The 24446-nt window shown below is 47.8% G+C and overlaps 1 protein-coding gene and 7 non-coding genes across 9 annotated transcripts; all 8 read right to left on the bottom strand.

Moving 5' to 3' along the window:
- heatr1 (HEAT repeat containing 1) lies at positions 1–24262 on the bottom strand. 2 transcript variants are annotated; one of them, XM_030340568.1, is made up of 45 exons: positions 24194–24262; positions 23631–23789; positions 23234–23450; positions 22577–22718; positions 22110–22211; positions 21552–21692; positions 21137–21348; positions 20681–20814; positions 20285–20387; positions 20070–20171; positions 19787–19904; positions 19428–19535; positions 18837–18935; positions 18486–18574; positions 18104–18315; positions 17601–17722; positions 16886–17080; positions 16332–16491; positions 16040–16188; positions 15066–15258; positions 13557–13729; positions 13028–13198; positions 11700–11939; positions 11218–11349; positions 10750–10853; positions 9767–9913; positions 9471–9589; positions 9194–9315; positions 8812–8940; positions 8047–8262; positions 7485–7614; positions 6955–7151; positions 6430–6485; positions 6153–6276; positions 5679–5819; positions 5098–5423; positions 4652–4802; positions 3952–4110; positions 3687–3821; positions 3266–3370; positions 2933–3101; positions 2374–2528; positions 1718–1876; positions 1290–1398; positions 1–712 (listed from the first exon to the last, which is right to left on the bottom strand). In XM_030340568.1, exons 2-45 carry the CDS (start codon positions 23770–23772, stop codon positions 624–626), a joined length of 6498 nt encoding a protein of 2165 aa, XP_030196428.1. In that variant the 5' UTR covers positions 23773–23789; positions 24194–24262; the 3' UTR covers positions 1–623. The 2 variants fall into 2 exon arrangements, with proteins under 2 accessions (XP_030196428.1, XP_030196429.1); XM_030340569.1 differs by having other exon boundaries at positions 356–712; positions 6955–7148.
- LOC115531742 (small nucleolar RNA ACA64) lies at positions 8391–8518 on the bottom strand. Its single transcript, XR_003973939.1, has one exon. It is a non-coding gene; the product is annotated as a small nucleolar RNA ACA64 (small nucleolar RNA).
- On the bottom strand, positions 10102–10229 carry LOC115531746 (small nucleolar RNA ACA64). Its single transcript, XR_003973942.1, has one exon. It is a non-coding gene; the product is annotated as a small nucleolar RNA ACA64 (small nucleolar RNA).
- On the bottom strand, positions 12357–12483 carry LOC115531741 (small nucleolar RNA ACA64). Its single transcript, XR_003973938.1, has one exon. It is a non-coding gene; the product is annotated as a small nucleolar RNA ACA64 (small nucleolar RNA).
- On the bottom strand, positions 13985–14112 carry LOC115531747 (small nucleolar RNA ACA64). The gene has a single exon (XR_003973943.1). It is a non-coding gene; the product is annotated as a small nucleolar RNA ACA64 (small nucleolar RNA).
- Positions 15362–15489, bottom strand: LOC115531745 (small nucleolar RNA ACA64). The gene has a single exon (XR_003973941.1). It is a non-coding gene; the product is annotated as a small nucleolar RNA ACA64 (small nucleolar RNA).
- LOC115531744 (small nucleolar RNA ACA64) lies at positions 16703–16830 on the bottom strand. The gene has a single exon (XR_003973940.1). It is a non-coding gene; the product is annotated as a small nucleolar RNA ACA64 (small nucleolar RNA).
- On the bottom strand, positions 19059–19185 carry LOC115531740 (small nucleolar RNA ACA64). Its single transcript, XR_003973937.1, has one exon. It is a non-coding gene; the product is annotated as a small nucleolar RNA ACA64 (small nucleolar RNA).
- Positions 24263–24446: the final 184 nt, after the last annotated feature.

Genomic DNA, 24446 nt, shown 5'->3' with positions numbered 1-24446 from the left:
TACGTTTCTTAGCCAATAGATGCATACATTTAATGATGAATGACATCTTCACATATAACAAATACAGAAACACATAACATGTATACATCATCTGGAAGGTACAAGAAAAGTTCTTAATTAATGATTCCTACTCCATTCCTTCAATATGTCTAAGAAAAAAAAAGTTACCTTTTAAGCAAACAAATAGTTTGATTAAAGATTAAAAATACTCAGTCACACTGATTCAACCCAAAATACAAAATATTACCTAACTTTGAGTTGGCCAAAAACAAATGACCAATACGTAGGCCTGAATGCAACCACAGCACTGACCTGAAAAATGGCATTCAGGGAAAAATTACTTGTTGGTTGGTGAAAGTGATCAGACATACACAATGAGACTTGTGTACGTTTGAGATGATGCTTGGGAATGGTGAGTCTTTCCAAAACGGCCACCTAGATATTTGTGGCTGCGGCAGAGATTTATAAATTCGCTAAGGAGCCGTGCAAATATAGTCAAGCCGCTGTTTAATTCCTTCTAAAGGCATTTAAAGTACAGACACCCATGTAGCAATAACTGCTAGCTGGAATTACCGAAGGTGGAGTTATGTGTGTGTGTAGTGTGCTATGGGGTGGTGTGTGAGTTAAAAGTAGCTCTGCAGAGGTTCCCCCAGGATGTTCTCCATCTCCTGGATGACCTTCTGGACCTGATGTTCCACCTCCTCGGATTCATCTGGACAAGGGGAACAGACATAGGTAGTTCAACCCAAATCCTACAGGCAGGCGCTATAGGGCTTTCACACCCAAAGCAACATCATATATTCAACGTGAAAGGAGAACGTGCATGTATTTATGTGGGACACACAACACTGACGTTTTAATTATTTAACATCATTTTGTATTGTACAAAGTTTTGCAGCAATTTTTAGGCAAGCAAGAAAAATATTACATGATCTGAAATGTTTTTGGAGGAATCATGAAAATTATGCGATTTGTGCACTGTTGGACAGACTTTTATGAAAGGTGAGAAATGACAAGGGTATTTACTACTAGATGTATTAGTATTGATCCTATAGATCTGCACACACATTCCAAAGGTAAGCTTTGAACTGACAATGAACTTACAAAATGTACTATTGCACTCTCATTTGATGGAAGAGCAGCTTAGATTTAACGACTTAGGAAGTTCAGATCGGCACTACTCATGACCTCAGCTTCCAATACCGGCACCACATGTTAACATATTAGGCCGGTATGGGACTGGAGCATCCCTACGTTGGACCCAAAGGGACTGGGGTGGGCTAACTTACCCTCCATGAGTTCGGCCAGGAAAGGGATGGTCTCGGGCAGCAGCACCATGTAGTTCTCCCTCAGCTTGCGGGCCAGCTCCATCACCATCAGCAGAGCGGAGAAGCGCACCTAAGGTGTGGAGAGCAGGGGGTGAGTGGAGGTGACCAGAGATGTGAGCCAATGTCACTTTGACATTTACTCCTGGCTGGCTTCATACATTAAAAACACACGCTGATTTTCCCTGAAGCAAACGACCTCGGCAACATTCCTATTTATTGTTAAGAAGAAAAATACTATGTACTATTGTGGTCATGTAGAATTCATCTGAGGTGATTTCAGATTCAGGTTATTAAGGAGCAGGTATTTATTTAAACTTCTGATATTTTTATTATTCCCCACAGGGAGATTCATTCCCTGTACTTGGTGTGCGCCTGTGTAGGACTCCTACCTTAGACGAGCTGTGCCGGGTCTTGAGCAGGACCTGGTAGTTGAGGGTCTTCCACTGCGTGTCGTCACCCATGGCAACGGAGAACTGGCCCAGGCAGGGCACCAGGTGCTGGGTCACCCGGAGCTGGTACGACTCCTCCCCCCCGAGGGTGTTCTCCAACTGAAGAACAACGTTTATGATAACCATGACAACCGAAATAGGTTCATCGCTTTAGAAAGCATAACTGGGCCCTTGTTCGTGCACCTACTTATTTCTTATTATTTTGAACATTATGCCATAAAATATATATTTCTATTGGAGAGCAAGATAATATAACTAGAGGAATTACTGCTCTCCCCACCCATCTCATAAACTATTCTCAAAATGAATGAGAGACCTGCCTTGCTCAAAAGGCATCACAGAATTCACTGGGAATTCAGTCCACATTTCTTTACCCCTTGCTTCACTTAGCGACTTACTTTACTGTCGTTACGTTTCACCTCGCAAAGGAGTACAGAAACCGGTAGAGCAAACCTTATATGACCTGCCAATCGGGTTTCCTAAAAAGAGTTTGGCTAGCTTCACCTAGATCCTACCTCCCATTTAGGCTTTACCGACTTCCCCTCCACGTTTGGCTGAATTCACGTTTGACTTCCAGCTATGATGCTCGGACCCACCTGATCCACTAGGGGCCCCATGAGGGCCTCGGCGCGGTCCTTGCTCAGGAAGTGGTGCGTGTCGTACATGAAGATCTTGAACATGCAGTCCAGCACGTGGTGCAGCAGCATGGTGCTCTTTTCCACCCCGTCCGCCGAGTCAAACAGCGCCTCGTCTGGCCGGAGGGAGCGGGGGCAACCGTGTTATTTGACATAGAAGTCATTTCGGACCAAACATTCCCTGAATCCGTGACCTGCCTTAGCTCTTTAAAACTGGAGAATTTAAACAAGTTAGGAAAATTGAAATGTGTTGTATGCAAATACGAGTGGAGGTTGTCGATGAAAAGCTCGAACCTCCTTGTTAGCTATTCTATAAAACAGGGTTAATCAATCTGTCACACAACTCAGAAATAAATGTAATTTATAATTCAGCAATAAACTATAACTCAGTGTTTGTTGCTACAAGTTTGCGCTTGGCCAAAAAAAAAGAAAGTAGAAGCTAGTGGCTAGTCAGCACATTCTGTCGTCTGATCACATGACCATTAAAAGTGGCCAATCCAATCGTGGAGAGCGGACCCACCTGTCTTTGCGACGTTGGTCTGCTGGAGGAGGTCGGAGAAGGGCTTGACGAGGTTGCCGGCGAACAGCACGAAGAGCCCCTTGAGGCGGTCTGCGATGCGGTCGGCCAGCCGGTAGAAGGTCAGCAGCCTCTGCTTCCCCTCCGTCTCCGTCTTGCTCCAGTCAAACAGCTGCAGCAGGAGGAGCCAGAGGACCACAGGTTATAGAAGGGTAGGAGATGTCTGACCACTGGACCCGGGTAAAACATAGCACAATCTAAAACGATATCAGCACACATGGGGGTGAAACAGCAAGCTTTCAACACATTGGAACCAATCAAGTTTTTCCTTGTTACCTTGAAGAAGAGCGGTCTGAAGGTGATCTCTGAGAGCTTCATCACCATGGCGAGGAGACAGTCGATAGTGAAGCCCTCCACCTCCGCCGTCTTCGGCAGATCACCCTGTCAGGAGAGGAAAAAACATGGCCGCTTGGATGCTTAGTGACAGCACCCCGGAATGGCAACGGGTCTTTGCAGTTGTATTATGAATGGTATCCTCGGGTGTTGAGGAGTATGAGCGCTTAAAACTACTACACCCCACCCACTTCAGAACAAACTGCACTGCTAGTCCTTTAACAATAGACTTTAGACAATAACCTATGAACAAGAACGCGATACAAAACAGGACAGTCAAGGTACTCCTGGACCAACGGGGATTCCCCGCTGGACCAACAGAAGTGAGGGGTAAAGACAGACGGAGGACAGGACCTGCCACTACCTGGCAGTGCTGGGCCCGGAAGTCCAGTGCAGTGAGGAAGAAGGAGGTGAGCTCTGACTGGTGGGTGTTCAGCTGATCCTTCTCCATGTGAGTGATGTGTGCCTTCAAAATGGACATGAGGGGACCTAGATGGCTCTGCAGAAACAAAGAAACCAATTTAAACTCAGCGTTTTGGTTATAATATTGGAGTACAATGCACAATGACACAAACGTTTTTAGATCAGAGCAATGAACTTTCGAGCACAGTCACACTCGTTTCACACACCTGCTTTGCGGGGACCATGTCGTTGTAGCACTTTGTGAGGGTGGGCAGCAGGACCCTGGGGGGCACCTTGGTGGCCAGGGTGGAGCTGAGGGAGGTGAGGCGGGCGGAGAGCTGGGGGGACGTGGCAGAGGTCTCTGCTAGCCGGGATATCCGACACACCTGATGATGAGAACCAATGAAGAACGTGTTGAGGGCTTGTCGTCGCAGGGCACACAGCATTTAAGGGAACTTGTAATAATGACGATATCTTTCACTTTCAAGATGATTAAAGACTCTGAAGATATATTTAGTTGCGTGGCAAATTAAGTTGGCAATCGCAAGGATGTAAATAAAAATGTATATTAAGTCGCAATGAGTTTTCACAAAAAAATCCAAAAAACTGGAATCGTGATGACTTCCACTATAAGGATTCACACAACATTTTGAAGACCTAAAGACAAACCTCATGTGATAATTATCACTCTATAAGTTGTATGAATGAAGTTATTATTAAGTGAAATCCCATTGGGCTGAGAAGCACTGCCATAACAACGACGCCTAAACACCCCAAAAGATCTTCCCGCTTCCGTTCTCGCCCCCACTTTCAGTCATATTCGAACAAACGTTGTGCATCGATTTTTTTATCAACAAGTCATAATCGTGTGCTGCCCCTTCCTGCAACGCAGCATTTTCAGGTGAGTGTGGAGGCGTGGCTGCTGACCTGTGAGACGGTGGCGTGCAGGTAGGGGCTGATGAAGTGGGGCAGCGTCTCCGACACGCGCTGCAGGGCCGTGACGGCGCTCAGCAGGTAGATCTCGTTGGACAGCAGGTCCTTCCTCTCCTCCATCGTCTGCAGCACCGCCGGCATCAGTCTGGAACAGACACACACAACTTTATTGATACTTATTTTCTCCGTTCCTCCCACTTTAACTAAACGTTGCACATTGCATTATGCATGGGAACGCTTTTCTCCAAAGTGTTTCACAAGACCGGGGTTTTAGAGTAAATACTTTCAAACCATGGGGTTGTGCCCAAGGGGGAATGGAACCAAACTACATCGGTTGGCTTTGGTTCGCCTTTAGTCAGAGGGTGCCCAGGATCCCCAAACAGTAAGTGGACGACCATAAGCCACGAAGCACAGCGCCCGGTGCGCCCCCGTCTCCTCACCGGGGCAGCTGGGGGATGGCCAGGGTCTTGAGCACGCTGGCCACCTCGGCGATGCAGAGCAGGGCACTGCCCGTCACGTTCTTCTCCTCCTCCGTCGCCGTGGCAACCTCCACGGCGCGCTGCAGCACGGGGACGAAGGCCTCCGGGTGGGCGGCGCCGAAGTTGCGGCACAGCAGCTTGAGGCTGTAGAGCGCCGTCTGCCGGTTGATGGCCAGCTCCTCCTCCTGCTCCTCCCTCATCTCCGCCTCCGGCTGCTCCGCGCCCTGGCCGTGACCCCTACCCACGATGGCCAGCAGGTCGTCTGAGAGACGCAGCAGCACCGTGACCTGCCAGCGGAACATTCAAGACGTTAATACAATACTAACGGACTCATCTGCATTAAGTCGGTACTTAAAAATAGGTTAAAGTCTTGTGTTATCCAGGTGGATGTACATGAGTAAAATGAAAACAAAAGGACGACGCCAAGTGCCTGTCATACAAGAGCTTTGGCTCAATAAGGGAGATGATGGTATAGTTTGGCTATAGATGGTGTGTTTGTATGGAGTGAGTGAGTGAGTGAGTGAGTGAGCGTGCGAGTGTACCTGCTGCTCCTCCCACTTGGTCTTGTGCTGCAGCTTGTTGTTCAGCAGCTCCATGGCCTTCCTCCGGACTGACGGCAGACGATTGGTCATTAGCCCCTTCATCACCATGATGAAGGTATCCGTGGGCAACAGGGAGTTCACCTTGGTAATAGAAGACGTTGCACCGTTACAGGAATGTTTCATGTTTTTAAATGGGAAAAGATCAACGTAAAATTCTATATTAAATGATTGAACCACCAGATTTTCTGCACAAAAAGAGATGAACTTAAGTTTGCCTAGCTCCATAATTTCCCGTTGGGGATGATAAGGTTAAGGCCATCAACCTTGCACCCTCACACTTATAATTATTTGATCGGCGATACAAAGTTCAAACTACCATTACCCCCAATGATAATGAGTAAGTCTATATGAATATAGTCACCGTAGCAGTACCATTTGTGGCAGTGATCCATGGTGTTAGCACTGCTAGCTCACCTTATCCAGGACGTCGTAGGCCTTGTTGAGCAGAGCCCTCCAGAACTTGGCGGTAGGCTTGTCTGAGTTCTCCTCCACACAGCGGGCCACACTGTGGATGTAGCGCAGTGTTTCCTCCAGCAGGCTGAAAGTGAAACAGACATCCAAATGTGAGCCTTTGAAACTTTATTATTACCGTCACTGGGAGTTTGGTCCATGTTCAAACACTCCTGATGACGCACGCACGCACACGCACGCACGCACGCACACGCACACGCACACACACACACACACACACCTCTGCTGCAGCTGTAGAAGACCGTCATCCTCCCCAGCATCGGTGGTATCTGCGAGCTGCAACAACAAAGACAGAAAAATAATGAATGAAGTCGTGTAAACTTATTTTTCATGACATCAAAAAAACAAAGAAGATTGAGAAGAATTGCATCAGGTGGAGTTTCTCCAACGATAACCGCAACTGGTCATATCTCCCCTACGAGAATTACTACTCCAGAAGACCCCCTGCGAGCTAGTGGTCCCTAGGACTACTCCAGAAGACCCCCTGCGAGCTAGTGGTCCCTAGGACAGCTCCAGAAGACCCCCTGAGAGCTAGTGGTCCCTAGGACTACTCCAGAAGACCCCCTGAGAGCTAGTGGTCCCTAGGACTACTCCAGAAGACCCCCTGAGAGCTAGTGGTCCCTAGGACTACTCCAGAAGACCCCCTGAGAGCTAGCGGTCCCTAGGACTGCTCCAGAAGACCCCCTGAGAGCAAGTGGTCCCTAGGACTACTCCAGAAGACCCCCTGAGGAGTTGGTGGTCCTACCTTCCCGATGAAGCCGCTGGCGGCGAGGAGCTGGGCGGTGAAGTTGACGGAGAGGAACTTGAAGTGCCTGAGCTCCTTGCTGCTGTGGGCCTCCACGTTGAATAGGAGCTCCTCGGCCTTCTCCTCCTCCTGCGGCTGGGGCTCCTTCCTCCTCGCCCCTCGACGGGGGGCCGGGGTCCGCGTGGTAGCAGGAACTGCTGGTGGAGGGCGGCAGCGTTGTTTATTTAATCCACTTCAGGGTAATAGCCATTATTAACATTTTTGTAGTATTATATTTATTATACATAGTATTTGTATAATTAGCGTTTATTTATTATGGGCAATATTTGAATCCAAACTTGATCCCAGTGTAGTAAGCTTCTAGGTCGGAAAGCTAATTAAACACTTGATTTAGATTGTGTGTGAGGGGTCCAAGGACAGTGTAGTGGTTCGGCTGTTTGACTCCCAGCCACCAGAGGGCAGTAAGAGAGGGTTATAACAACGACAGCGTCCGTAAAGTCTTATCAATGTGAAGGGGCGCTGGATCTCACCGTCCTCCTTGTCCTGGGGCAGGCCCATGAGGTACTGCAGGATGTGGATGACGGAGGTGAGCTGCTCCGACACCTCGAAGGTACAGCACAGAGAGGTCCAGAACTCCACGTCCATCTCCAGAGCCACCTCCTGGCCCCACAGAACCATGTCTACCATTAGGGTCTAGAGTACAGGGAGGGTGCGCTCCACCGATACGTATAACCTGAAACCCCTTCCCACTCCGACAGTGTTTAGCAGAGTGACCACAACGGTTAAATGCATCACATTTGGTTTATCGCAAGACTAAATTAACTTATTCTTAAAGTATTAAAAATGAGGCAAAATATAGCTGAATATTTTCTGTACAGCATCTAATAATATGACTCAATGATATTGAAAGGCTTTGTAATATCCTTGTTTGATATTGTTTTTTTTTTTTTAAAACACATTTCATTTTGTGATTGAGTGCATTTGGATCGCTTTATAAAAAAAAAAAAAGTATATAACGATTAATATTTATAATGGTCAATTATTATGCTATCGATCAAAATTGGATTAAAAAGCCCATGATTCATGTCTCGCCTTGTCAGCGGCCGAGCCGGCGGTCTTGGTGGCGTGCTGCTTGAACAGGAGCAGCATGAGGACCCAGAGGAAGCGGGCGGGCCCCAGCGTGGTCACCAGCTGGGACAGGATGGGCAGGCGCCGGTGCTCGGGCACGTGGGGCAGGGCGTCCACGAACACGTGCACGATCTTGATGACCACCACGTCCATGTTGCTGGTCTCACTGCCCTCGTGGGCCTGGTGGGGAGAGGGCGAGAGATGAAGGGAAGATAACACAGGAACGAAGGAAAGGAGGAAGGAAGGGAGTAGCTTCAGTATCTTGGTGCCATTTACTCCACTCATGTAAACTTTCTCACCCTTGGGGTACATGTGGGTACATGGGTTTTATCACACTGGAATGACTGTGTGTGATAAGCATAATGCACCAGAGTTCTGTTAGGCCCAGGTATCTCCCCTCTGCTCACTGAAGGAGCAGAGGCGGTTTTCAGCCCGGGCCACACATCCCTACGCTGTAGTGATGAAGAGCCACTAGACCCCCGTTCACAGAGGCGTCTTTCGTAGGACAAACACAGGTTTAACCATTCCCGGTACATAAAAGTACCAGTCTCATCATATTATTAAAGCTGCGGTGGCAACTTGGTAGAAACCAGCCAGTATAAATATACTCAATACTCAATCCCGCCAAAGCCACTACCCAAAAACCCTCGACTAGTCCGCTAGCTTCAGCACTAGCTCTGCCTAGCCTCGTGGGAGACACTCGGTCATGAGACCTAACCCCGCACTCACCTTGATCAGGGCGGGGATGACCGTCTGCACCGTCTTGTTGATGACCTGGAAGCTGTAGGAGTCGTCCAGGCGCATGATGTTGGCCCCCATGAAGGTGAAGATGGGCATGATGTTGTGCAGCACCTTCTCCTGAGGACGGAAAGGGTCGGGGGTTAAAACACTTCCTTGTCCCGACCGATGACGAGCTAGGGCCAAAGGCGAGGTCAACTACGCCCACCGCAAAAAGAAGCATGTACAGGGATATTTAATTGTGTGCAGGGCATCAAGGTGTGCAGGGTATCAATTAGTGGATCACTGTGTTCGGGGTATCAATGTGTTCGGGGTATCACTGTGTGCGGGGTATCAACGTGTGGTGTATCACTGTCTGGAGGGAGTAGCTCACGGGGAACATGCTGGCCACGGTTCCCAGCAGGAGGAGGGCGTGGTGGTGGGTCTGGGGCATGTCTGACACCCTCACACACTGGACCACCAGCTCCACGTTGAACTTGTCCTCCTCCAGAATGTCTGCACAAGAACAGGATTTATGAAGAATAGTCAAACTTGGAATGTATATTAAAAACAGCATTCCTGAAGAGACAGAATATTGTTTGTTGATTATTGACTGTTGATGAAAATGTATTTCAAGATGGGAAAGAGGCCCCAATCTTTTCTGGACCTACCCGTTGCCACGGGCTCCCCGTCTGGAGACAGCTTCTGGCAGACGTTGAGAAGGCAGCTGAGGAGGAGCTGCCGGGTGTACTCCACGTTAGCCTGGATCCCTGGGCCGGGCTGCAGGCTCCTACACGGAGACACCAGAGGGTTAATAAAGCTCGGGGAGGCAGGGACCCTGGTTAGAGGTCCCCGTGCTACCAGATGGGCTCTGGGCCCCCAGGTACCTGTATTACCAGGTGTGTATGTTTGTAGTACCAGGGTCCGTCTCGCGGTGCCTTAATTACAAGGTCTGCATTTCCCCTACCTGGACAGCAGGGTGAACAGGGCGGGGACCAAGGCCTGGGGTCTCTTCAGCTTCTTCTTGTGCTGCAGCAGCTCCAGGATCAGAGTGACCCTCTGCCACAACACCGCCTCCTCCTCCGGCTTACTCTCCCCGCTCTCTTCAGCTTTCCTGCACGGAGAAAAACAAAAACAAAATGTTGGTCCCCTTCTAGATTTTCCTTTTCCTCATAAAAAAAAACATGCTTTATGCCCTCTTTAAGTATCTCATAGCTTTGATAGAAGCCATCCCATAACAGAGCCATTAGCTGCTCAAATGCAATATTCAACCAAATGCAAAAAAAAACACCTCTATAACCGACATGTGGGTACATGGGTTTTATCACACTGGAATGACTGTGTGTGATAAGCATAATGCACCAGAGTTCTGTCAGGCCCAGGTATCTCCCCTCTGCTCACTGAAGGAGCAGAGGCGGTTTTCAGCCCGGGCCACACATCCCTACACTGTAGTGACGAAGAGCCGATGGACCACGTTCAGAGGCGTGTTCGTAGGACATACACAGGTTCTACCATCCCTGGTACATAAAAGTACCAGACCCATTATAAATGTTATGAACGACACCTGTGTCTGTCTACACCTCCGTCAAAAGGCTCCATTACCTTCTCCATTCAGTTGACTACGAGTAATTCCTTGCCTAGACAATCTCACTAATATGAAGATATCTTGATCCTATATTACCAAAATTACATATATGTAACCGAATGCCCAACAAAAATAGGTCACATAGGTAAATATATATTTTTATAGCAGTAAATAAAATAAATAAAATGATTTGATAAATCCTGATTAGAGCAGCCAAGACTAACCTTTCTTTTTAAATACTAACTGTGTAGGATATTGTTATGTCAAAGCAAAGAACTACGAAAGAAACATGAGCTAAACCTGCTTTCACAGTACACCATGTGAAGGGAAGGTGAAAGAGTCCTGGGTAATGTAGTCCACCCCACCTCTGTAGCATCTTGCTCCTGCGCGTCTGCTGGACGGTCACACTGACTTTAGGTTTCTCTGGAGGAACCAACTCTTTGGCCACCAGCTCAGCATCCACCGCTAGCTACGGACGAAGAAACAAAAGAGAAGTGTAAGCATTGTAAAGTGTATCTTGAAACGACTGTAGTGGCTAGGAAGGTTATGACCGTGGTGATGTCCAAAACTCAAAAATACCCTTTTGAAGTCGAATATTGAAGAATTACCCTCAGAATACACTTTTCTTTCGTTGCCCCAATAGCCTTCTGTACAACAATAACAACTGGTGTATCAATGAAAAATATTATTATTATTATTAATAGCCATTATTACCAAAGGAATCAAGTTAACTGTCAGTCAGCATGGATTAATACTGACTTTGAATGCCTGCATTTTTGAAAATATAGAAAAGTAACCGAGGCCATGGGAGCGTGGCTGCGGGCTCCCCTCACCCCTTTGAAGACGCTGGAGATGGCGCTGGAGACGAGGGCTTCCCGGCTGTCCGCCAGGAGGTCAAACATCACGCCCAGGAGCTGCTGCTGCACCTTCTCCTCCCCCAGCGCCGCGAAGAAGGCCTTGGTGATCTGGAGGGGTCAGAGGTCAGACGGAGAGAGGTCACGGACAGGGCGGGGGCGAGGAACCGGTCGCACGTGCGACCTATCGTCTGAGGAGTGTCTGGGAATATACTGGGCTTGGGGAAGATGGACTCGTCCTATTTTGATGAATTCTTTATATACATGCAAATATGAAAATAAAATAAAATAGAATAAAAATATAAATCAGCCCATAGTGACGTCATAGGTATATTAACAAATGGAAAAGAATGGCGCAACATCTCAACCCGGTGGTAAAATAGGGGCCCTTTAACACCCTATTCCTTTTAGAAGACAAGTTCAGATGAGACGAGGAAGTGTGTGAAAACACAATAACAGACCTGCTCCAGAGCCATGACTTGGATGCTGGGGATGTCCGGGTAGGGCTGCAGGGGCGACTTCAGGGCCTGGACGAACAGGGCCAGGCAGGCCTGGTCCTTGGCCAGCAGGGGGGCCGCCTCCTCGTTGTACTTGCCCAGGACCAGCTGTGAGAGCTGGGCCTCGTTGCGCAGGAAGGTGGGGTCCTGGCCGCTCTGCACCACCAGCAAGTCCAGCACGGGCATCAGGGCCATCAGCACAGACTGGGGGAGGGCGGGAAAGCACAAGGGTGGCCGGTATAGAGTTAGGAACGGTTTGTTGGGCTTCAAATAAAGTCATATTGGTCTGGCGACTAAAGAGTTGCTGGTTCAGAGCCAAGGCGCCCTTAAGCAGGATACAAAGACTAACTGCCGTTTGCCCTTATAGCCAATGTTTATCGCCAATGCCCATCAGCATTTGGTGCATCTATATATAAAACAGAGGGGGGAAACACACAGAGACAAATAGACAGAGACAGAGAGACAGATAAAGTGTAGGAGAGAAATAGGGATAAAGAGAGACAGAAAGGGGGTTTTAAAAGTAGGAAACTAGCATTATCTAAATGAACATGTGTGATATTCTTATAGTGATTCATCAGTACTGCTCTGGGGGGGGGACACACACTGGAGGACCCTAAGGGTTCATGTGGGTACATGGGTTTTATCACACTGGAAGACTGTGTGTGATAAGCATAATGCACCAGAGTTCTGTTAGGCCCAGGTATCTCCCCTCTGCTCACTGAAGGAGCAGAGGCGGTTTTCAGCCCGGGCCACACATCCCTGTGATCACCAGTAACATATATATAAAAAATAATACCGCTGTTCCATACAAGTAAACCAAAAAAGCAAATGGTTTGCCGCCATAGAGTTGAGATGGGTTTGTTCAGCTTGAATAAAGTCATAGTGGTCTAGGGACTAAAGAGTTGCTGGTTCAGAGCCAAGGCGCCCTTGAGCAGGATACACAGATTAGCTGCCGTTTGCCCTTATAGCCAATGTTTATCGCCAATGCGCATTAGAATTTGGTGCATCTATATATAATTAATCATCCAGGGACTGTACTGCTGATACACACATCCATATGAATGTATATTCCAATATACCTCTGGACTGTATTACACATGCTGTCCATTTACCAAAAAGCCTGCGTCTGCTTCGCCAGGAGTAATGAGAGTCAAACACTGATGATGCTGAACAAATAGCATGGCTACGTCTGTTGGCTAACGACACCCGGCGGCATCATTGACATCGGCCACTGCGTCGACCGCAGGGGCTCATCAACAGAGCGGGCCTGTTGTGCTGCCACACCCCCTCACCTCTCCGTTGACGTGGTCCAGGGCCCGGAGCAGGGCGACGGCCGTGTAGGAGGGGCAGGCCGAGGTCTTGATGGTCTGCAGCAGCTGCTGGAAGGCCGTCCCAAGCGTGGGCTTCTGGGGGTCAGCCGGCTCCGCGTCGGCGCTCACCTCCTCGTGCAGAACGCTGAGCGCCTGAGGTGAGGAAAGACTGTGAGTGGGGTGTTGATGCTCGGGTTAGGGCTCCTCGATAATGGAGAAACATCAGTACAGATTATTTTGGTCAAACTTGAAATCACGATTATTAAAAAGAAAATATTCAAATCGAAAATAATGTACAAAAATGTATCCATCTGTTATTTTAATGAATAAAATAACATATACATAATTTCTTTTTTCAATTACATTAGTTTGGAGATCATTTGACCCTGACAATCGAAATCACGATCAAAATTGGATTGATTGCACAGCCCTAGCTCGCGTTACTCTTCAGAATGTGAACGTAACAGTTGGCCGTTTCGTGTCGGTGTGCGTTTTGTCTTTGCCGTCGTACCTGGCTCAGGTGGGAGGGGTCGGCGATGATCTCCTCCGTGTTCTTCAGTAGCCTTGTGATGAGCGGCTGGAAGGAGGACTCCGTGGCCTCGGACAGTTGGTCCAGGACGGCGACGGCGGCCCGCCGGACCTCCCGGAGCGGAGAGCAGAGGCAGGCCAGCAGAGACGGCACCACTGAGGACCGGCCGGAACCGAGACGCACAATGTCCAATTAGGTTGTTGCACTCAGTAAATTTAAATGTCAGACGCATAGTTTAAATTAAACTACAACAATTGTTTTATTTTGTAATGATAGTACCTTGATTTAATGTTACCTTTCAGAAACATCTAATCTCTAAAGAGGAATGAGTTAAAATAAAAATCGATAACTTGTAAATCACTGAAACAGTATCGCTCTGAGGGGTACCTACACTGGAGGACCCATTGGGTTCATGTGGGTACATGGGTTTTATCACACTGGAATGACTGTGTGTGATAAGCATAATGCACCAGAGTTCTGTCAGGCCCAGGTATCTCCCCTCTGCTCACTGAAGGAGCAGAGGCAGTTTTCAGCCCGGGCCACACATCCCTACGCTGTAGTGACGAAGAGCCGATGGACCACGTTCAGAGGCGTGTTCGTAGGACATACACAGGTTCTACCATCCCTGGTACATAAAAGTACCAGACCCGTTATAAAGGTTATGAACGACACCTGTGACTGTCCACGCCTCCGTCAAAAGGGTCCATTACCGTCTCCAATCAGTTGACTACGAGCAGTTCCTTGCCTAGACAATCTCGCTAATATGACGATATCTTGATCCTATAATACTAAAAGACAGGCAAAAAAGGTTCTGGGCTCGATGCCTGACGGTGACAATCTACCTACTAGAAACTCTGCCCGAGATGAAGTCACTTTGGATAACAACTGCTGTTGACTAAATAATAGAGCTGTCAGTTAAACGCGTTATTAACGGCGTTAACGCAAACCAAATTTAACGGCGTTAATTTTTTTATCGCGCGATTAACGCAATTATTTTTTTCTTTGGCTCAAAACAAAGAAGCAGTAGCCTGACTGCTATGTTCAAATGACATTTGTTCAAAGCAGTCGTTTAATTGCACTATAGGCTCTTTTTTTGTATCGTCCTGTTTTGATCAGTGTATATGCCAATGTTGTTATCAATAAAAAATCATTTGCACAAGGCAAGCCGATGCACTTCACCATGTTGATAAGAGAATTAAAATGAGAAGAATTATGGGACAAAAAAATCAAGGGATATTTAACATAGAAAAAGAATTTGCGATTAATCGCGATTAATTAGAGTTAACTATGACATTAATGCGATTAATCACGATTAAATATTTTAATCGCTTGACAGCTCTACTAAATAACAATCCATTATCACAAAAAAGAAAATACTACTACTAAACTATTCATCCTCAAATAATGGCCCATTTCCCAAAATATATAATTTGTTTAAAACCCATTTTGTCCATCCATCGATACATCTATGACCTGGGCTTCGGGGCGTACCTGGCGACCGGTTGGAGGCCAGCGCGGGCAGCGTGCTGGCGGGCAGCGCGGTGAGCACCGCCTGGCCCACGTACAGCGCCTGGGTCTGGAGGACGGCGCCCACACGCACGTCCAGCTGGTCGCCCTGGTTGGCGCCGTAGTCCCACAGCATGCACAGGAACTTCATCAGGTCCATGGGCGTGGACAGGTGCACCTGGGGGCCGGTTGAGAGGGTGAGGGGTTAGGAAAAACAACAACAACCACAAGAACAACAACAGGTGTACAGTTGAAAGACGACACTGGAGGACCCATTGGGTACATGTGGGTACATGGGTTTTATCACACTGGAATGACTGTGTGTGATAAGCATAATGCACCAGAGTTCTGTCAGGCCCAGGTATCTCCCCTCTGCTCACTGAAGGAGCAGAGGCGGTTTTCAGCCCGGGCCACACATCCCTATGCTGTGGTGACGAAGAGCCGATAGACCCTAGTGTTCGCAGAGGCATCTTCGTAGGACAAACACAGGTTCTACCATCCCTGGTAAAGTACCAGACCCATTAGAAATGTTATGAACGACACCTGTGTCAGTCTACGCCTCTGTAAAGATGGCTCCATAGCCTTGTCCATTCAGTTCACTACAAGTAGTTCCTTGTCTAAACAATCTCACAGTGGAAAGACGGCCATAAGGACTATTTTTAGTCTCACCACGGTAGTTCAGGGTCGTCAACAATTAACTGGAGCTAGCATCACATGAGAACGTTATAGAGATAGATAGGACCTTAGGTATATTTTAAGTGTATTCTCTATGGCAGCATTGGGCCGCGGGTCGGTGTCGCTACGAGGTGTATTGCTTACGAGGTTGGCCACTAGCGGGGTTAGCTTTACGTGGGCTCTTGCTGAACTTTGAACGTGAGCACGAGCCCTCGCTACGCTGCCCCCTCTACCCCCAACAACAAAGGCATCAGCGGCACAGAGGAAGGGGGGCCGCCACCTACCTGGAAGAGCAGTTTCATCAGGTCCCGGTAGGGCCTCTCCGCGGGCCCCTGGCTGGACCCGCTGATGGTCACGTCGAACAGGCGACACAGCAGGTGGAGGTAGCAGCAGGTGGAGGTGTCCAGCTTCTCCGGGTTCCACCACACGTCCCCTAGAGAGAGACAGAGGGACACACGGCCAATCAAATGACGGCAGAGAGAGACACCGTCAATTAAATGAGTAGATAGAGAGAGAGAACCAATCCCAGGCAAACAGAGACCAGACAAGTGTATGATCAACAGGGTGTCTGCTCACCTCTGAAGGAGGGGTCCGGGCACTTGAGGGCGGAGATGAAGCCGCGGAGCAGAGAGAGCAGGACGTGCAGGTACTCGGCCTCGGCCGCTGAGCCGCCTCTAGCCTTCTCCAGGTACACCGTCAGGGACCCCGAGAAGGAGGTCTGGCACCCTTTGGTCGACTATGGGAGGGAGGGAGGGGGGAGGAAACAGAGGGGGGGGGGGGCACACGCAGAGACAGATAGAGTGTAGGAGAGACGTAGGGATAAAGAGACAGAAAGGGGGTTTTAAAAGTAGGAAACCAGCATTATCCAAATGAACATGTGTGATATTCTTATAGTGATTCATCAGTACTGCTCTGGGGGGGGGGACACACTGGAGGACCCTTGGGGTACATGTGGGTACATGGGTTTTATCACACTGGAATGACTGTGTGTGATAAGCATAATGCACCAGAGTTCTGTCAGGCCCAGGTATCTCCCCTCTGCTCACTGAAGGAGCAGAGGCGGTTTTCAGCCCGGGCCACACAAGAAAATCACCTTCTATAGCTGTTGCACACAAGTTAAATCAACCCACCACTTTGCCATCGCCAGAGGCCTCCAGCAGGTGGCGCTCCAGACAGGTGTAGATCCTCTGTGCGGTGACCAGGTGGTGGGTGTCGCTCTGCTGGCCCAGGCCCTGCAGCAGCGTCTGGGTCAGCACCAGGAAGGCCGTCCTCGCCCGCAGCCCAGTGCCCTGCAGCTGCTCAACCACCATCGCCAACTTCTCCAGCTGAGGAGGCGACCATGGTAACGTTTACTGTTGGTCATGTAGGGTGCTTTTAGCCCCAAGGGATGTTCAGCGAGTCCAGAGGAAGAGGAGCCCGTAGGGGGTGAGGGCCTCTTGCTCTAGCAGGGGCCCAGGTTAGGTTGTGGAGATTGGAGATGAAGCCCGGGACCTTAGGGCTTGGGAGTCAAATACACCACTGGCCACTACACCACCCTGCCCCTCTCCCCTACACTGCCTGTTTAAAAAAGATAGACCTATTTCATTGTCTAATTATATACAATATAAAAAAAAAATTACCATCAATTCAATAACATGGATGGAATTGCCAGGAAAATTACCTGCTTTAGAACCAACCGCTTTCAGTTGTTTACTACAGCTATGTATTAACAGATTTTCCCATGTCTCGTGTGATCAGTTCAGAGTTTGCTGAATTATTAAATGAGTGAAAGACTGATTAAATAGGTGCATCAATGAATAAATGAGTGAATGAATGAATAAATGAATAAATGAGTGAGTGACCCACAGCAGAGCGCTTGGAGAAGGGATCCATGAGGGCCAGGTTCGAAGACAGGCTGGAGACCAGGCGGGCGTTGGCTTTGGCCAGCAGGTCCTTGGTGCTGGTGTTGCTCACCACGTCACTCAGCTCTGCACACCAGTGGAGAGAAACATCCTTTATTCAGCATCTTGATGACCATGGTCAAAATAGGGGGTCTACTTTCTTCCTCATTGTGTACTTAAAATATACACAAATACATGAATGCTTATTGTACAGTATCTTGTAACTAATTATAAACACAACTTTATGCACCTCATATCTTAGATTTGAACCGTTCTTTGCTACTTTAGCTCTAGTTGGAATCATCCGCACTTTGTGTTCTCCACACGACATGGATGAACCTGGTCATGACATAAGAATTTCCCTTACAGAATTGACCCCGTTACCCTTTGGCAATTATAAAATGAGAAAGACGAGGTCGGTGTTTTCCATAGCGTGTTCCAGACTGTAACCCAGGCGCCGGCAGCTACCTTTAGCCCAGGACTGCGTGAGGGGCTGCTGGGCCAGGATGGGGCAGGTGGCCACGCAGGTGGCCAGCTGGAGCTGCGGCGAGTCCGGCTTGGCCCCGGTGAGGACCAGGAAGGGGAGGAGCCTCCAGGCCAGCCGCTCAGAGAGCTCCGCGTTGCCCCTGCCGAGGCGGGGGTCCGACAGCACCCGCACGCAGTCCTGGAGCACCGGGAGCCTGGCGAGTGGAGGAGGGTGGGGGCGTCAGTGCACCCATAGAGAACAGCACCAATAGTTTGTCCTTTAAAATGTTGAAAGATGGATTATAACAAAGGGCAGTCTGTGGCTTTTTAGGAGAATTCATCTCAACGAAAGTCCCTTCCTGATGCGATTAGGAGTTTAGTTTACCACTGTCCAGCCAATGAGACGTCGGTTCTCTCCAGTAGGGACAGCAAGCAGGAAATGGTGTCCTCTGGCTCCAAGCGATCGATGTACAGCTAAAAACAAACGAGGAGTAAGGGAAGATAGAAAATATGATTAAAATAAGTACTACAACCACATTAAGTCTAAATATATATCCATTTGATCCATCCATCAATCTCTCTATCAAACTATATCTATCCATCCATCGATCGTTAAAGATAAAGAGCCATGTTAAGAAATGAATAGCTTCTATTAACCAAAACGTAGAGCTAAGTTAGGAAACCATTAGCCGTTAGCCGCATGATAGCTTCTCCAAGTTTGTGCTAGCAGACTGACCTCCAGGGCCTTGAGGGCAGCGGCCACCACCTCTGGGACGTGGTCCTGCATGCGGTCAAGAAGGGCCTCCCTCAGGAAGCTCTGGTCCAGGTTCTCCTGCTGCTCATCACAGAGACACACAACCATCCAGGAGTTACCATCAGAGCACAGTCGGACCAATGAAACAAGCTAACGAGAATATCCTGGGGGGGGGGGGGGGGGGGGGGGGGTGACCCTTGCGGTACATGTGGGTACATGGGTTTTATCACACTGGAAGACTGCGTGTGATAAGCATAATGCACCAGAGTTCTGTTAGGCCCAGGTATCTCCCCTCTGCTCACTGAAGGAGCAGAGGGGGTTTTCAGCCCGGGCCACACAAGATGAAACATCAATGAAATCATTACTATCAAATTATACTAATACAAAGTTAACCAGAAAATGAACTTTTTATCCAACGCATGTTACAATACAGTGAGTGGACACAATGGGAACTGAACAGGGACCCTGGCAGTGATAAAGTCATGCTCTACCAATTGATCTAGACAGGACATCTTCCTCCATTGGGCTACAAGACCAGAACCTTCCGGCACACCATGGCAGGGCAGTGCTCACCTGTCCAGAGGAGAGGAGGCCGGCGAGGTGCTCCACGGCCAGGTTCCTGACCGAGGACAGCGGGTGCTTCAGGCTGAGCAGCAGGGACGTGTCAGAGTCCCCCAGGATCTGTGGAAACGGTGGAGGAGGTTAAAGTAAAAGAACAACAACACTATTACCTAGAATATCCTGCCCTCAAGTCAGGTTAAACAGAGATTCACTGAGACTCAAAACAGTAGAAATGCATCAACATTTCAGCGCAAAATTGTTCAAAGTCACACAGAACAAAGAGGGCAGTATACAAGCCCTCGAGATGGATACATGTTAACGTAGAACTGTTGACCGGTTTATCGGACAGGCAAGGCATGCTGGGAAAATACCTGGAACTTCCCACTGCTCATTGTCAGGGAGATGAAGTGGTGGAAGAGTTGTTTCTGCTCCGCGGCAGCGAAGTCACACACGTGACCCGACAGGGCGTCGTCCAGGGCGCCACAGTACCTGCAGGTGACAGCCCAGTTACACCGCACTGCCAGTTTAAATCCATCACCGTAAAAAAATGCATTCCTACTCCTAGGAGTCACGGGAAGGAGTCACGGGCAGGAGTCACGGGCAGGAGTCACGGGCAGAGCACCAAACCAACCGCTTCCTACGGGATTCACTCACTTGGACTCAAACAGGCGCACCAGGGGCAGCAGTCTCTGGTTGAGGGCGGCGATGTGCTCCTCAGTGGGCGCGCCCAGGCCCAGGTACTCCACCAGGAGAAGCCTGCACATGGAGAACCACAAGAGTTTGGTATACAGAATAGAAATGAAGGAATGGGGCCGTCAGACTGATGAGGTATTGTGGTGGTTGGCGTGGGTAGGAGGCAGTGCGCTGACCTGGCCACGGTGTTGTCCAGGCCGTTGGTCAGGGGGAGGGACCGGACCACGGACTCCAGCAGCAGGCCGTGAGCGGGAACCTCAGCGTCTTGCTCCATCTCGTCTGCAAAGTGATGGGTTTGCGTTCATCCAATGAAGAGGAGGAACTAAGTGTAATGGCTATCTCCTCCTACTGGACTTTATAACTGTCCTTTTCAACAGAATAAATGAATAAATTAAGCCAGTTTAAAAAAAAAAAATCCATCAGTCTAATATAAAACAAATCCTAGAAAGTTATATTAAGCTGTTAAAGCGAAGAAAACTATTTCCTGGATTATTCCAAAAGAAAACTCAGAACAAACATCCCGCCATGTCCTGCTGCCATGTCTAACGCTCCCACGTAGGGCGGCTCCGTACCGTAGCGCTCGGTGACCACAGCGTGGACCAGGAGGGGCAGCAGGTAGTGCAGCAGCGGGCTGATGTCGTGGACCAGCGCCATGGCCTGGAGGCTCTCCACCACGGAGCTCACGCAGCACAGGTGGCCGAAGGCTCTGCAGCACAAACAAACAACGCACTCTGGAAGTTGAGAATTTACTTCAATCGATATTTAAAGATTTTCGGAATTTGTCATCACCTCCTACTTTTCCTGATCAACGGATTATATGAAAATTTAGGAGATTATGTCAAAAATGACCTTAATGCCTGGATATAAATTTGAGGATTTGCTAGCGTTGGGCAAGTTTCCATTCATTGGACTTCAAGTGTGCTGACTTGCAGGTAGGGGCTGGAGCTAATAGCATTAGTTTGCAGAGACCACGTAGTTCATCACATTAAACCCATCGGGCTGACCAACCATGATCCACCTATACGTACTTGGGGCCTACAGAGTCCTTCTTCTGGTTCTGGATCAGGACGATGAGACAGCCCAGGCCCTCTTTGGTGAGCACGGGCTCCTTGACCATGGACTTGGCGACGTGCAGGGCCAGAGTGTTGACCAGGCTGCCCTCCATCACCACCTTCACTGCAAGCTGGCACACGATCATGTAGGTGGCCGCCTTGTAGTCCGTCACGGACGACTTCAGACCCTGGGGAGGGAGAGGGCAACAGGGGGGTCACCAGCTTAACAAAGGCATTTTTGAAGTGGTTCGTAGAGGTAAAGTAAAGTGTGCACAAATGTGTAAGCAATGCTTCGCAAAAAAACTTTTTATCCAAATACATCTTGGGGCGTTTTTCAGGGAAATTATCAGGGATATCTCCAATATTCATTCAATGACACTGATGTTGTTACCTTCTGAACAAAGGGCAGCAGTTTGGAGATGATGGTGTCTGTCACTTTGTCCACAGCGTCCAGAGTAGACACCATGGTGGAGGCGTAGAAGGCGAAGACCACTCTGAGCTGGGAGTGGGTGGTTGAGTGTGTAGAATAAGCCTGAGAAAAAAAAAAATATGTCTGATATTAGGATTTCATGCAGTCAAGGGGTGAGGCATTAGGCCAATGTGCACGTTCTGTGTGTTGGAAGATATGAGAAGAAAAAAAAGGCATTTCTTCAATGTATTTCCGAATTGAGATTCATTGAAATGGGATTCTGTAAACTATATTGAGCATGAGTTTTACTATTGAACCAACTTTTATTTAATATCACGTGCATTCATGTTCAGCAAACAGGCTATGACAAATTGATGAAGGAGGATTTTAAAAGATGTCCTTTACACTGGAATTTTCCATGGAAAAAGTAACATCAGTACAATTTTAAAAGGCATGGAACATAGACTGACAGACAGAGCGAGAGAAACAAATGCATTGTATTCACATGCATGTCACATGCGATGACACCTCCGTGCTCACCTCGACAGCCTTGGTGACCATGGTGCAGATGAAGTCCATGAAGCTCAGGTCTTTGTAGCAGTGAGTGATCAGGGTTCCTCTGGCTAATGGCACTCCGCTCCTCTAAACACATACACAGAACAACCAAAGAAATGGGGGCCGCATCCACGTTAAGTTGTACGCAAAAAGACAAATTAGGTTGTACATGTTCACTGTCCATACAACTACATCAAAATGATTGACCACCATGCCTCGGTTTATTTTTCTCTCTCAATACCAAGACAATATAATAACAAATTCTGGACAGAAGTGTATAAATACATCTGAAACGACAGCATAAATAAAGCTACCTGCGTAAACACACACACACACACACACACACACACACACACACACACACACACACACACACACACACACACACACACACACACACACACACACACACACACACACACACACACACACACACACACACACACACACACCTGTAAGGCGTGCAGCCAATGCCAGCGGTGTGTTGGCTCGCTGATCTTCAGGAGTTGGACCACCCTGGAGAAGATCTTGGTCTCGTGGTAGGGCAGTGTGCACGCCAGCAGGCTGTCCACATTGTACAGCTGGATGTGAAACCTGGGATGATGCGGGCCAGGGAGAAACAAAGACACTTAAAGACGACCTTCTGAGCACTTCTCGATGCTGTGATGCATTGGAACAAATTGTTAACACAGTTCAAAATAGGTAAGGGGATGTGATGATAGGATTTGATTGGAAATAATGGGGGATTTAAAGTCTACTATCCACAATATATAAGATATAAGGAACCTACAAGATATATTGCATATTGAACTTAATGACGGTTCTTCAGGAATGGGGAGATTAACACAAAGTTATAAGAGAAGTCGCACTGTTATCAATGCAAGGTGTGTTTGTTTGTAGAATAGATGTATTAGTACAGATTAGAATTAGTAATACTTTGTATAGCCATTTTTAAGCATTCAGATACTTTACGTATCTATAGATATAGGTCTAAAAATCATAAGTCATCATAAAAACACTGTAGAAATGAGAAAACAACTACCGTCACTCTGCACTGAACATACCATTGAATTTAACATCAAGGTTTAAGATTAGGTTGAGAACCATACCTGTGTATGAGCCACTCTAAGCACTTCTGGGCTGGCTTGAGGAGAAAGTAAGGTGAGATGCGTGCGAGGAAGAGGGAGATCCCTTTGTCTAGTTTCTCGTTGATTTCCTTGGACTGGACGCTCCTTTCCAACATCACAGAGCCCTGGTTAAATAGTGTGTCCTGGAACTCTGCGAATGCAGGTTCAATTCCCAGAAGCTCTTCGAGTCCATTACACCCTAAAGATATAATAAGAATAAATATGTGACGATTAAGGATGGAAATCAGAGAAGAAGAAGACTGAATCAGCAAGCAAGCTGTAACACACACACACACACACACACACACACACACACACACACACACACACACACACACACACACACACACACACACACTGAATCCCGAGGACTACTCACCGAGGGCGTAGAAGGTGGTCCTGTCCATAGTGGCAGCATATTTGGGGTCGAAAAGAAGCGAGGCGACCTCTTTCCGGGTGAACAAGTTGGGGTCATTCTGAGGCAAGGCAAGCCTCTTCAGTTGGTGGGCGAGGGATGTCATTGTTCCTTTCTTGAAATCTAAAAAGGGACGATTCGACACCAATGAAGGGATGAATGTAGAGTAGGAAATGTCTCTTTATAAATAACCTCTATACTTTTTAACTCCTTTGTGAATTGGTTATATTAAAATTATGTTTAATGTGATTTTCAATGGTGGGATCATTCATTTTTTATTTTCAATAAATCTCGTTGCTCTTATCTTAGAGCTGATGATCAGTCGAAAGTGGCCGTTATAACGTGTTATAACGTTATGGGAGTTAAACTTTGGGCATGGCATGGGCTACCTCCGCAATGCGTGTGCTATTTCAGCTAAATAAAGACCACAGACACATTTCATAGGTAAACTGATATGCAAAAGATTCATAAATATGATGATACATTTCTATAAGAATAATGAAAACTCGAAAAAGTAAAACATTTACCGGTCTTCAGTGAATCCCTTCCATACACGTGCCCACAGTGTTGATGGCTGCAATGACCTGCCACGCGGAGATTCTACATCCGGTTCACCACTGCCCGATTTGCGGGTTTCTTTCTTTCACATTTCTTCCAATAACTATAATTGATTATTTATGAATATTTTTATTCAGTATTATTCTTAATCCTATAATAAATATAGATACACATTTTCAAAAAGAATAAAGCAATAATAGCAGCAGCAATTGGTGCTGTTTT

The sequence above is a fragment of the Gadus morhua genome, chromosome 18 (assembly GCF_902167405.1).
Source record: "Gadus morhua chromosome 18, gadMor3.0, whole genome shotgun sequence".
In the NCBI taxonomy this organism is placed as follows: domain Eukaryota; kingdom Metazoa; phylum Chordata; class Actinopteri; order Gadiformes; family Gadidae; genus Gadus; species Gadus morhua.
The sequence above is the reverse complement of the archived record's forward strand: the minus strand, read 5'-3'. Positions and strand labels throughout refer to the sequence as shown.